The sequence below is a fragment of the Pongo abelii genome, chromosome 3, assembly GCF_028885655.2.
Source record: "Pongo abelii isolate AG06213 chromosome 3, NHGRI_mPonAbe1-v2.0_pri, whole genome shotgun sequence".
NCBI lineage: Eukaryota > Metazoa > Chordata > Mammalia > Primates > Hominidae > Pongo > Pongo abelii.
The window spans coordinates 25,838,644-25,852,694 of NC_071988.2; the positions used below are offsets into that span (position 1 = coordinate 25,838,644).

Consider the following 14,051-nt stretch of genomic DNA (forward strand, 5'->3'; position numbering starts at 1 on the left):
TGTCACCCACTCTTTCTCTGTTCCCCTTTATCTTGTTTCCATAGTACTTGCTACCTAATATACTATATAATGTAATTATCTATCATATTTGCTATTTATCACACACATTCTGCTCCATCATAATTAAACTCCATAAAAGAGGTGTTTTGTTTGTTTCCTTTTATGTATTCCAAACACAAGGAACAGTGCCTGGTGCATAGTAGGGGCAGAATAAGAGAATTAGTGAACTGACTAAAAAATAATCTGAGGAAGTCATCCAGAATGGAACAGGGGGGATAAAAGTAAGTAAAAGGTATGGCAGGTTGAATACGTGTAGGTAAATCTTATATCTTACAGGAGTCAGGTAGAAGTAAATAGAGAAAATGTGGGAGAGGCATCGTTCAATTAAAAATGCCCAAAGCAATTGACCAGACAGGTGGTCCAGTTTTTGGAATTTAAATAACTAAAGGTGTACATATTTAGCCATAAGTAAATTCACTCTAGTGTTGTTTGTAGTTGGGGAAAAGTGGAAATAATTAAATGTTCAACAACAATACAGGTTAAATAAATTATTGTTCTTTCATACAGTGGAATATTTGGCAACATAAAAATGTGTAAGAAATATTTATCTTACAATAGTGAAAGGAAACTACGTATAATCCTGTTTGGTTTGAAAAAATTATATGTATGAGTATGTTAAAAAGCAGTCTAAAAGGATATACCTCAAATTATTAAGACTGATGGGATTATGGCTGTTTCCCCTTTTGTTGATCATCTGTATTTCTTTATTCTTAAAATTAATCTTTTTTTTTTTTAAACAGAGATGAGGTTTCACCATGTTGATCAGGCTGGTCTTGAACTCCTGGGCTCAAGTGATCCTCCTGCCTTGGCCTCCCGAAGTGCTGGGATCATAGGCATGAGCTACCATGCCCAGCCAATACTCTGTATTTCTAAATTTGTCATTAACATGTACCACTTATGTAGTCATTTAAAATATAATGAAAACAAAGCAGTGGCAGTGGTTGATACGCATTCCACCAGTGAACCTGACTGATGCCCAATCTCCATTACCTATCCTTTTTTCCAAAGCTGTATCCCCTTTCTTGTGTCTTGGACACAAGGATTTTTCCTCTCCCTTCACTCTTGTTGCTAGTTCAGCCTGACTCTGTGCACCTGTTCTGCCTTTTCAGTTATCTTGAGTTCTTTTCTTGGTAATATTTTTAGAATCCCAGGTCTTCTAATACCGAGACCCAGGTTTCCTGTCACTAATGGCCTTACTGGGTCTTGGACTCCTGCTGCCAAATTCCAGGCTGGTGTCCTCAATCTAGTACCTCCTAATGGACATCCTTGATCCTGACTTTCTACCGTGCCTATTTTCATCTCCACATAGAGTTGACATACTCTACCCTACTGGTCAGGACCGCTAGCTTCTACCCTTTATTAGGCAACCACTTGTTCTACTGCTGCTGCTATCCTTTCTAAGTACCACGAGTTGCCTTCCCTCCCACCCTGACATGCCTAACTGCCTGATGCATCCCAGTATGAGTCAAGTTCATTTCCTGCACTTCCCAAATTGCTCTATGTCACAGTAGTTACTCAGGGTCTTCTCCGTACATTTTTCATCTGTTAAATTTCCCCCAGGTGTTTCTCTTGTCCAGATAGAAAACACAAGAGAAGAGTCAACGTTAGTTAGCAGTTTGCATTTTCTGCTCTTCAAAGTTGAGGTAGCAAATGGTGAGAACTCTTTGGAAGAACTTGGCATCCCACTGTAATGCTTACCAAAGGTATACCAATAAAGGGCATTCTTCCCACTGCAAGGCATGGTACTTGAACTTGAAGGATGCCTCCTGAGTAGGAAATAATGAATTACCTGGTTTTATAATAGTGCTTAATTTCTATTTTTTTTCCAATGTTATATTCAGGTATTACTTTGTTTTTCCCGGGATACATCTGTGTTGAGTCACTTTGCATTCAACAGTGCCTCGCCACCAAAATCATACATAAGAGGTAAATTTTTAATAATTTTAAGGAAGTATTTAAGACTTACATAATCATGCCAAGAATATTTGTTTTATTTTTGGAGATAGTGGTGTTGCCAAATTATTTTATTATAAATTACTTAAGATTTCTCTCAGATGACCGTAATCGTCCTTTCATACCTCAAATCAGTGCCCAAGTAATTTATCACAAATCACGGGAAAGTGGTTCCTAGAAGCAGCATTTCAAGTTACTTTCTCTGTCTTCCCTGTGTGCTCTACCCTTTATTGTTGTTTTTATGTCATAACTGTTGACTTTTCTTTTTCTTTCTAACTATAAGTTTATAACACAGATTTGCTTTTTCTACTTTTTTTAACAATCTATACTTCTCTCAGAATGCTCCACCACACTCAAAACTTTGATACAATTTATATGCTTTTAGCTCTCCAATTTCTAGTTTAGTTATTTTTCTCCTCTTTATCACCAGCTGCTTATAAAATATCAATATCCTGCCATCATCTGAAGATACAATTAACTTCAGCTGAATGCCCTTCCCAACTTTTCCTTTTTATTAAATGGTGAACACCCAACACTGAAAGCTCAGACTTCATTGTGTATGGTCATTCTGCCATTTCCATGAAAAAACAAACTGTTTCTCCTGTATCTCTTATGTCTGAACTATCTGCCTGATTCCTCCACCTCTTACCCTAGGAGAGGCCACATAACCTTGTGCTGGATTTCAGCTACCCCTAACGTAAGGTTTTCTTAGGTCCATTGCTTCTAAATTGAATTTATGGAAATCTTTTGTTTGTTTCTTTAAGTCTTCTGCTGAAAAACTGATTGTAAACTTAATTATCTACTGAGCTCACCTCTAAACTCAGCCAGGATTTTAAGGCCTTTGACCAGTTGATACTGTCCTAACCTAACTAACTTTGCTTCCCTGATTATTCCACAATACCCCATATTCATTCTAGCCTTCCTATAGTCCCTGCATGTGGAAGGCTTCCCACTTTCCAACCTTAAAAATCATAGGTCCTTGAAGAACTAGCCAGTACCTCACCATGTCCACCAACCCATCATCCATTTCTCTCTCCTCTGAACTTCTAAACACTTAAAGTCTGTGCTAGAAAAGTTAGCAAATATACCCTAATGTTTCATGTTTAGTCTAGACTATAAACCACATGGTTGAGGGAACATATATATGTTTGCCTCTCAGCACCTAGCCCAGTAATCAATTTTATCTACCTACCTACCTACCTATTCATTATTCCATTCTCTTCTTGCTCACAAGATCAATCCTTTTTGTCTCCACCCTAACCTGAACTGCTCACACTTCTTATTCTTCATTTCATCTCTGTCACCACCCCTAACAAGAATAAAAAGAACTTTTTTTTAACTAAAAATATTACTCTTAGCCCAATATAAAAATACAAGTGACTTTTCAATAAACTCCAAAGTGTTAGAAAAACTGTCAAAGTAAAAGCTATTTAAAGATATTCAGTGGAAGATGGAAAAAACTGAGAACTTTTAAGAGTTTTAAAGGAAAGATACTTTTTAAAACTCGTTAAATATTTGACTATTGTGAATATACTTTACTTTTCTGGGACAATTCTGATTTCAAATATTCAGCCCCATTCTGAAATCATGTGAACTGTTTTGGTATTCAGAAAATATGACCACCAGACAGCTAGTCATTTAATTTTTAACTTTCAGCACATTCCATAAAAGTGTAAACACAGTATTAAAAAGCTTAAGACTTGCTTTAATGAATAGATTAGACTTATTTATAATTAGCAAAACAATTTTATGCATAATAAATAGGTACTTCTCTTCTTAAGTGCCTAAGGAACTTGAAAGCGTTTGTTCTTTTGGTTGTTTTGTGTCGCTTCCGTTGTGCTTATGTTCATGTTACTTTAATTGATGAAAGGGTTTGCTAATATCAAAAGATTGGCTGGTACATTTTTAAGTTAATTCCATATCACGAAATGACATATAAGTTTATAGTAGTTTTTAAAATTCTGTTGTTAGAACATTCACAAAATAAGTTGATTTTTAAAGATTTATTTACTTAATCATATTGAAATCCTTTATGGTTTTCTCTTATAGGAAAACTAGGACTGGAAGAATATGCTGTCTTTTACCCACCAAATGGTAAGAGTAATGCTATTGCTTCCTCTAGTGGGAAGTGAAAAAATTACAACTTTTATAATCAAAATCTGACTTTCTTATTCTCTCTTTAATGGATAATCATTTATTATCTAAAATAAACCTTCCATAGAATGTATAATTTAATGAAATCTTCCACATTTGTGGTAGGTTTGTGCTAAATTATGCATACTGTCTCTGATTCTCCCTGAGACCAACAGTAAACCTGTGAGAAAGCTGAGTATGCTTCGATCTAAGTCCAAGGCACTTCGTTTTCCTGTGAAGAACACCAGCTAGTCCAACGAGGACCTTCCTTTTGGGTTTGTTGGAGCTGGGCTTTACTCAACTGAGTGGATTATCTTGTATTGCACCTTATTGTTCTCATAATTTGACCAATGTAGTATTTATGAAACAAAAAGATTATTAAAAGGTATCACTGAAATCACCTATTTTGATGTTATAAAGTGATCAAATATATAATGACCTCATTAGATATAAATATTCTTTTGAGATAACTAGACAGGTTTTAAGATATGCTTTTTGGAAAAGCAATATATAGCAGTCCTTATGATAATATTAAGTTGCATCCTGAAGAAGTTCTTTTACTCCAGCAGAGTTAAGAACATGGATTTTTGTAATCCAGCAGACTTGGGTTCAGATCCCAGTTCTGCCAGCTTACCCTATGACCTTAGGTAAGTTACATGACTTCTCTGAACTTCAGGTTCATCATCTGTACCATGTGGATAATAGATGAAATGATATACGGTATATAAAACCACAAAGTGCCTGACGTAGTGAGTGCTCAGAAAATGTAGCTGTTATGAGTGCGTTTAACTTTACTGATCACTATATCTAAAACTCATACATGGCTTTGGCTTTCATGGCGCTGTTCTCTCCGTGTATCTCTCAATATGGAATCTCAGTTTCATGGGCCATCTACCTCTGTCCCTCTTTTAATATCTCACTCTTGTTCTGCTGCTCTTCTCTTCTCTTACTTTTATCTAGGGGCTGCCATTTGCTTTTATGATTCTGTCTATTGTTAATTACTCTAAAATATATCCAGTTCGTACCTCTCCCATAACTACCTCAAGCTTAATATGTCCCAGCCTGAACTCACTGTTTTATCTTCTTATGCCCACCCCCAAAAGAAAAAAGAAGAAACTAAATTAAAAAACAAAAAACAAAAACCCACCTATTTCTCTCTCAGTTAATTGAATTATCATCTTCCTAGTAACTCAAGGCCATCCTAGATTTCTCTCCACCTTGTCCCCAACTAATCTAATAAGTCACCAGGACTTTCCAATTTTATCTTCCAAATACATCTGGAACCCTCTCTTCCATGCCATCCCCGCTGCCTTGTCTGCTTTCAGTTCTTACTATCTCTAGCTTGTTAATTGCAACAACCATCTAACTGGTCCCTCTTCCTACAGTCTTTTCTAGTTTTGCTGTCTTTTACACTGCTCATTTGAGTTATACATCTAAAGTGAAAATCTGCAAATTGCCATTTTTCTCAAAGTGTTCTTAATGGCTTCCCATCTCTTAACAAGTGATATTCAAGCTTCTCAGCATGACATATGAGGACCTCTTGAGTCTGATCCCTATAGTCTACCTCCTAGCTTCATTTCCCACCATTTCCCATCTCATTTTTAATTACAGCAGTATCAAACTATTTATTATTTATACCCACAGCTACATACTCTCACGAAAGCACTATGCTGCTTCCTGTCTCCTCACTTCTCATGTTTCCATGCTTAGAATAGCCCATCTAACCTTTCTTCACGTGGCTGTCATCGAGCTCAGTTTAGGCACGATCCTCTTTCAGGAAGCTTTCCCTGAATCCCCAGGCTAGGCGAAGGGCCTTCCTCTACACTCCCATAGCACCTGGTCTAAACTCTTTGATATCTCTAGCTATATTATCTTGATATTGTTTGTTTATACTTTATCTCCTCCTCTGAATTGCAAGCTTCTTGTAGTTCAGAACTATATCATTCATTTTTGTTGCCTCAGTATCTAGCATGTAATAGGACTGTAATGAATATTTATTTGAACTCAATTGGAGGTTTGTTAATTTTAACTTTATGTATTACCATTGTTACATCTATTATCCCAGAAACTTACTTTTATAGTAACTTTTTATATTTTATCTAAGAAGCAAGAAACAATAACAAAATACCTCTGAATAGCCAAAAGAGTTGTCCATGGACTCAAGTTCTTCTCTCCATCCATAGAAGTGTTTTTTCAACTTAGTTTAGAATATATTAGCTTTTACTTAACACACATGTCTAACAAATTGGTTAACTCTTTTTTATGCCTCCTGCAAAAATAGAAGCATGGAAAAGGCTGATATACATATGAAAAAATAGCAACAACAGTGAGAAGTAAAAAGGGGACTTCACAAAGGAAAATACAGGAGCTATAAAACAGCGTATTAGACCACTCCAGCAAATCAGTCTGGGGCCATTTTATGTAAAAGCTAGTAACGCTGCGCCCTTTAAGAAGGTATCACTAAGTTGCAGCATATTATAATTTAACATCTTTATAATGAGCTCAAGACACCAAAAAAAATCTTGCTATAGTAATAATTGTAACAGTATAGTTATAGCAGCAGCAGCAAACATTTTCCAAGCAGTACTATATCCCAGGCAATGTGTTAAGTATATGACATATATTAATTCATTTAGTCCTTACAAGAACCTATGAGGAAGGTACTAATATTATCCCTATTTACATATAAAGAAACTGAGGCATAGAGTGTTAACCTGCCCAACAGGTGAGTGACAAAGCCAAACTTTGAATCCAAGCTGTCTGGCTTCAGAAGCAACATTCTTATCAGGATGCCCTACTGCCTCAGAAGATGTTGCTGAGCTCATTATAGTGAATTTGGGAAGAAAGGAAAGTAGTTAATGTAATAAAAAGGTAGAGGATGTATATGATAGGTTCTAGAAAGATTTTTGTGTAGAATGAAAACTGTTTAATCCTTAGTGAGATAAGCCCACAGCTGTTCATAAATTTAGTTCTACAGAATCATTTCTCCTCTCAGGTTGTTTTAGAACTTGCCAGAATCAAGGAGGACACTTTTCTCTGGGCAATGATTCTGAAGTTTCAGAACAAGAAGAGACAAAGACCAGTGAATCTACTGTCCCCCGCTTTTTTTTAAGCTCAAGGCAATACTTAGCAGCATTTTTATGTTACCCACCCTGTTTTGAACCTCTGCCAAAGATAGTATTACTTTGAAATCTTGACACCTCTGTCACTACTACCACCAAAACTGTTCTGGCTTTCTTGGTCTCAGGGGACCACACATAGAGGTTAGCCTGCAGTTCACTGACACACTCTCATTCCCTGACTAGGCCAGTGCTTACAGGGGGGCAGAGGTTTTCTCACCACTATCCCCAACATGCCTGTGATTACCTTCCCTGGGAGGGAAATGACAGGCTATGGTGGCATCAGACATTTTGTTCTCTCACATCATTTGAAGAATCACCGATGGACAGATTTCCTCTAGTAGATTCACCAAACAGCTAGTGAGCAAAATTTCTGAACTGAGGGAGACTTCTCAGAAGAATTTTATAAGCTTTTAAAATTTTTTGTTGTTATTCAACACATATAAATTGTCTTTATTCGTTTGATAAATATTTATTTAGCCTAGGTCACTGTTGTAGGAGGGTGATCCACAGTAAATGATACAAATAAAGTACCGGCTGCCAAGGAGCTTACCTTCTAGTAAGGGGAACATAAAATCAATCAATCATCAATCAGTCAACAAAGGATGAATGAATGAAAGTAATTTCAAAGAATGATGAACTTAACAATGAAAGGGAGCAGAAATTGTTGGGATGGGCATAGCCATTTTAGATCAAGTAGTCAGGAAAGTTGCCTCTGAGGAGATGGAATATGAACAGAGACAGACTATGTGGAGTACGCTATGCAATGAAATGGGAGAACATTCCAGAAGAGAGTACACAGCATGTCTGAAGGCAGGAATAAGCTTGATGGTCTGAAGCTCACCAAGATGGCCAGTGTGACTGGCAATAGTGAGCAAAGCATTGACTGATACAAGGTGAGGTAGAAGACGTAGATGGAGCTAGGTCAGTTAGGGAGATAGTTGATTTAAAGTCTTGTCTAGTAAGTCCAATGTCTGGGCTTCCTCAGGGATTTTTTATTAATTTTTTTCCTGTGAATGGGTTATACTTTTTTATTTCTTCACATGCCTAGTAATTGTTTTATTGTTGAAAATGGAATAATTTGAATATTATACTGTGATATCACTGGAAAGGGGAGTCTCTGTGTCCTCCTCCCCAAGAATTCATTGTTGTTGCTTGTTGTGGGTTCTAGGTGTTGTTTAGTGACTTTTCTAAATTATTTTTATAAAGATATTTTATACAGATATTTTTGTAGAGATATTTTTCATCTTGTATGCTCACTGAAGTCTTTATTTTACTAGAGTAACAGTCAGCTAGTGATTTGACAGAGGTTTTCTTAAATATCTAGAACCAAAAATAAAAAACACTCTTTCAGTCTTTGCAGATTGGCTGGGTATTGGGGCACTCCTTCAAGGCTTAACCAGGCCGTTTACAACTCTATGTTAGCCTTCACTTCCTGCTTGCACAGAGCCTAAAAGGCAGTCAGAGGTGGGAGCCTAAGGTCTTCTCGGGTATTTTTTAGATTCCCCTGTATACACAGATGCTTTCCAAAGCCCTCATGCCCCAAGTAGCTCCTTCCCCGCCTCTTTCTTCCCAGGCTTTTCAGTCTGTATACCACCACTCCCATCTTTTATTCCTTCTCCTAGGTGGCTGCAGCTAGTATATATTTCCTTTAAATGCTTTTGACAAATGCCTCTTGGCAGGCCATGTCAGTCCTGAAAAAACTCAGAGATGAGGCAAATAAAATGAAGGCAATCTCCTGAGCCAGTCCCTCAGTTAGCTACTATATAGGTCAAAACACACAACCACAATTTTTTGATACAAGATCCCCCTGGTACCAGCAAGCTGCATCAGGAATGTGAGCCATGGTCTTCATGGCTGCTGCCAAGTTGGAGAGTAGGGTATGGTAGGTGGGCAAATTAAAATGCCATATGCTCTCTTACTAAAATTCTTTCTTCATTAAACATTCCCCTGGTGGTTGTAAGTTTTTATTAAATTCCAGAGTTCAAAAAAGTTGATTCTAACAGTTCCTGCCAGCTTAACCATTGCTTTAATGGAGGAATGGAGTTTGGGAGTTTCCTACTCCACTCTTCTCAGTGACATCTCTCCTCCAATTCCTGATTAATGATTTTTCTTTTTTTTTTTTTCTCCCCCCAAGACAAAGTCTTGCTCTTCCCCAGGCTAGAATGCAGTGGCCCGATAATGAACTACTGCAGCCTTGACCTCCTGGGCTTAAGTGATCCTCCCACCTCAGCCTCCCAAGTAGCTGGAACTACAGGCGCACACCACCATGCTTGGCTAATTTTTTTTGTATTTTTCCTATAGACAGGATTTTACCATGTTGCCAGGCTAGTCTTGAACACCTGGTCTCAAGCAATCCGCCCACCTCAGCCTCGTAAGTTTCTGGGATTACAAGCATGAACCACCATGCCCAACCCTGATTAATACTTCTAAACGATCATCCTGTCTACTGTGTAGAATAAAAGTGTCACTAGAATGTAAGCTCCAAGAGAACAAGGACCTTAGTAGTTTTGGTGACCAACATATCTAGCACCTAGAATCATGCATGACATAAAGTCTGTGCTCAGTAAACATTATTGAATAAATGAGGGAATAAATAAGAGAATGAACATAGAATACAGAGGAATAAGAGTAGAAGCAAGGAAACCAGACTTGTAGGAAAAATACACATATATCTGACTGACTTAATTACAAGTGATAAACAACCATCATAAATTTGTTAATACCATTTGTTTCCTACATGACAGAAGAAAACAATTGTCAGTGAATATTGGGTAGGGCAGTTTCAGTACTCTAGAGCAGTAATTCTCAACCAGTGGCAATTTTCTCAACACACACACACACACACACACACACATCAGGAAACATTTGGCAATGTCTGAAGACATTTTTGGTTGTCAGCCAGGGGAGAGGGATGCTGATAAACATCCTACAGTACACTGGACAGCCTCTTACAACGAAGATTAGATAAGGCTCTTAGAAGAAAAATAATCAAAGTACATCATTTTAAATCTTCTTGCAAGTGTCAAATTAATAAATAGCAATGTACTTTGTCATCCATATTAATTAAATAAAATATCTCATATTCTAAAATTCATTTAAGGTATAACTTTAGACTTCAATGAAAACCTCACTAAAATTTTATAGTAAGATTTTCAGATTGATATTTAAATATGGTTATGTTCCGATGTTTTGTGAAATTTTAACTACTGAAATAGAGTAACAAAACCATAATGTGACATTCTAATTCAGAAAAATAATGGAAATAACTAGAAAACAATTTAATCATTGTCCCAATCTCTATTCTTACTGACCTGTAGGCTACATGTGGAATGAGAATAAACAGAGGAAATGATTACTTCAACAAATGAATTAAATAAACTGTACTAAGTAATAATATGCTTTCAGCTGGAGTGAAGTTGAAGTGAATCAGATGGGCGAGTTATGGTACAACGATAAATGCTAAGTATTAATAGAGACAATGAGGAAATGAAGAGAAAATATTTAATAAGTGCAAAGCATGTTAATATTTGGGGTATTTTCTGAGTCATATTTACTATTTATATCTCGTCTAGTTTAAGATTTATTTTAGTTGACAATGTTTGCCATTCTGAGCTTTGTCAAAGGCCCATAAATCATCACTTTATAAAGTTATTCACATTGAGTGGAATAGGCAGTTAATATTTTAGACTTTCTTCAGATGCATAAGGAAAGGCTAGAATCTGAAAATAATTACTCATAGCAGACTTGTAGAAGAACTCTGAGGCCAGATATGAGATGTGCCCCAAGCATCCTGACGCCTGCTGGAAACATGCTCTTGGGTGGTAGCCAGGTGAATGAAACTTGACCCTTGAAAGGCTGAAGTGATGAGAGGCAAAGGGAAGGATTTCGAAAAACTAGCCAAGAACATAACAACCTCTAAGATTAAAGAAATGTTCTAGGTGGTATGCACCCTACAGTGTTAATGGATTCTTCACTGCTTCTTATGCCTCCGGATTTTGTTTGCCAGAATCTGACTTGTCCTTCAACAAAGCGGACTGTGTAGCCTTTTTTTGGAGCCTTAAGCCCAGGCTAATCTTGGCTAAGCTGAAGTGTGCCTTTATCTGATACTGACAAAAAAAGATTTTCTTAGGTTTAAGCTGATATGTTAATGTGGCACTTTCCCTTCTGAGAGCATAAAATAACTATGGGTTATTGAGCATCCACTGTGGACTGAACACTACACTGGCACACTTTAAATAAATTAACTCCGTTGTGCTTTGTAGTGCAACCCAATGAAGTTGATCTTGTTTATCTCCATTTTCAGAAATGAAAATATGGTTTCAGCAAGGGTTCGTAACTTGCCCAGAGTCACACAGGATTCAAATTCATGTCTGTATGACTTCTTTGGTCATTTGTTCTTTCAACATTGAGTTATCAAAAGCTTTCTGTCCTATATCTTAATTACTTATTTATAAATGAATTTTATATTTTAGTATTTTATTTATAAGCCTCGATTATATTTATAAATGCTCAAATTTCCATCATTAACATTTACTGGGCATCTCACTTACGGAAGACACTGTGCTGGATGCTGAAGATAATACACAGTATGAAATACAGTTCTTTCTTCAAACAGCTTGTATCCTAGCTACTTAAAGAAAAGCTATAGATTTCAGAACTTGGGGGAAATGTAGTAAAAGTGGTTAAACCTGACTCATCTTAATACTTGCATCCCTTTTTGCTGCTTCATAGTTCACTAATTAATTTATTGTAAGCTTTCTTATTAAAAGTGCCTTGTCCTGACTAGGGTATTCTTACACTTAGCAGATCCTTAATAAACATTTTTATAAGATGAAAATATTAATAATGTCTTCATTTCTGACTACCTTAGCCACTTGTTGAAATGTTTCCGCAGTGCAGTGGCTTAAAAGAGGAAGGCAAAAGTGTTTTTTAAGTAAGGCTGTCAGGTTTTTATATAATAGCAATCTGCTTTGAGATTTAGTATTTAGAAAGATATAATATGTACTTACACTTTTATAAGGCATCAAAATATGCCTTCTATTTATTAACTTATTTTTTTCTCTGAGTTTTTCTTTCACATGTCAACATGTTTATTGTAGAAAAGTTAGAAAAGACAGATAAACTTTGTAATTATTTGTTAAAAGTTTATAATTAGTAAAGGAAATAACATGAAACAGCAGAGGCAGTAGGAAGGTAAAAAAAAAGACAGGCGGAAGAAAAAGAGACTCAACCAAAGAATATAGAGAAAGTCTTGAAGAAGAAATGTTTTTTGAGCTCTCCTTCCAGATGGTCCCTGGAACTGAAGCTGGTGGCTATAGTGTCATTGGGAATATTGACCTTCTAATCTGGTTTTTAATTTTTTTAGTTTCTAGAATGCAAAGGGCCTTTAAATTGTTAAAGAGTCTTACTATTGGCCGGGCACGGTGGTTCACGCCTGTAATCCCAGCACTTTGGGAGGTTGAGGCGGGCAGATCACGAGGTCAGTAGATTGAGACTATCCTAGCTAATATGGTGAAACCCCATCTCTACTAAAAATACAAAAAAAATTAGCCGGGCATGATGGTGGGCACCTGTAGTCCCAGCTACTCAGGAGGCTGAGGCAGGAGAACGGCCTGAACCCGGGAGGCGGAGCTTGAAGTGAGTTGAAATCGTGTCACTGCACTCCAGCCTGGGCGACAGAGCGAGACTCCATCTCAAAAAAAAGAAAAAAAAAAGAGTCTTACTGTTGGAAAGTCTTTATAGGTACTGTTTTCTTCAAGTCTCACAATTTTTTTCACATTTCCTCTAGACTTAATTGTTAACCTCTAATTTTAGAGTTAGATGATACATCAGAGGCAATCATAGTCCCCTTGTGTGTCAGGCAGGTTACTGAAGCTCAGGAGGTTTGATGATGTTCCTAAGGTTACCCAGCTGGTTTGTGTTAAGCCCACAATTAAACTTTGATCTCCTAACTAGAGACCAATACTTCTCTTGCTGCTTCTGTATCTATGATTTACTCATCTCTTCATTCTGCAAAGATGTATATCATCAACTATGTATGTGGCACCATGAGTTGTATACTCAGATGAATAAAATATATTTCCTATCCTCAGGAACAACCTGTTAAACAGCTAATTATAACACAAAACATAGTGAAATCATAGGGTTGGAAATATGAGCTAAGTGCCATGAGAATGCAGAAGAATGAGCATTTAATTATGATTAAGAGATCAGGAAATGTTTGTCTGAGGTTATAACTGACCTTAGTAAGGTTTTGATGGCTAAATAGAATAAAAAATTATCAAGTTCAGAGTTATCAAACTGTAGGGATACTGGTGACGATAAATAATCTAGTGTGACTATACCACAGAGTATATGGAGTTAGGATAGTATGCCAAGGGGGAGGCAGATGTAGCTCAGGTTGCAGGACATAATCATGAATGTTTAAGGCCAGATCAAAGGTCTTGAATTTTATTGTGTATACACTTAGCCTATATTACAAGGCTAGAGTGTGAGCTCTATAAATACAGGGACAATGTCATATTTATTTTAATATCTCCAGAGGCTACAGAGTAGGTTTTTAAATATTTGTTAATTAGATGAGTAGGAGCTCAGCAAATATTTGGTAGATGGATAAATAGTGGAAAATCCTCAGTGGAGGTAGAGAACTCCTTCATGGTCTCATTAATATTTTTGAAAGATAACTTGAGCTCTCTAATTTCAACAACTAGTTAGAGAACTGAGAGTTTGGAGGAAAGGATACCAATTAGGAGACTCTTACAGAACCATAGGTAAGAGTTTATT

At 36.7% G+C, this 14,051-nt stretch overlaps 1 protein-coding gene across 17 annotated transcripts in view; it reads left to right on the forward strand.

Moving 5' to 3' along the window:
- The window catches only part of TBC1D19 (TBC1 domain family member 19), a 211,270-nt gene that overhangs the window by 145,408 nt on the left and 51,811 nt on the right, over window positions 1-14,051 (forward strand). For all 17 annotated transcript variants that reach the window (XR_008524383.2, XR_008524384.2, XR_010139637.1 and 14 more), the window contains 2 exons: window positions 1,902-1,986; window positions 4,063-4,107. Coding sequence is in view for 14 of the 17 variants with exons in the window: in XM_054553803.2 (XP_054409778.2) it covers window positions 1,902-1,986; window positions 4,063-4,107 (130 nt within the window). In the remaining 3 variants the exon portion in view is untranslated. The remainder of the gene's footprint in view (window positions 1-1,901; window positions 1,987-4,062; window positions 4,108-14,051) is intronic.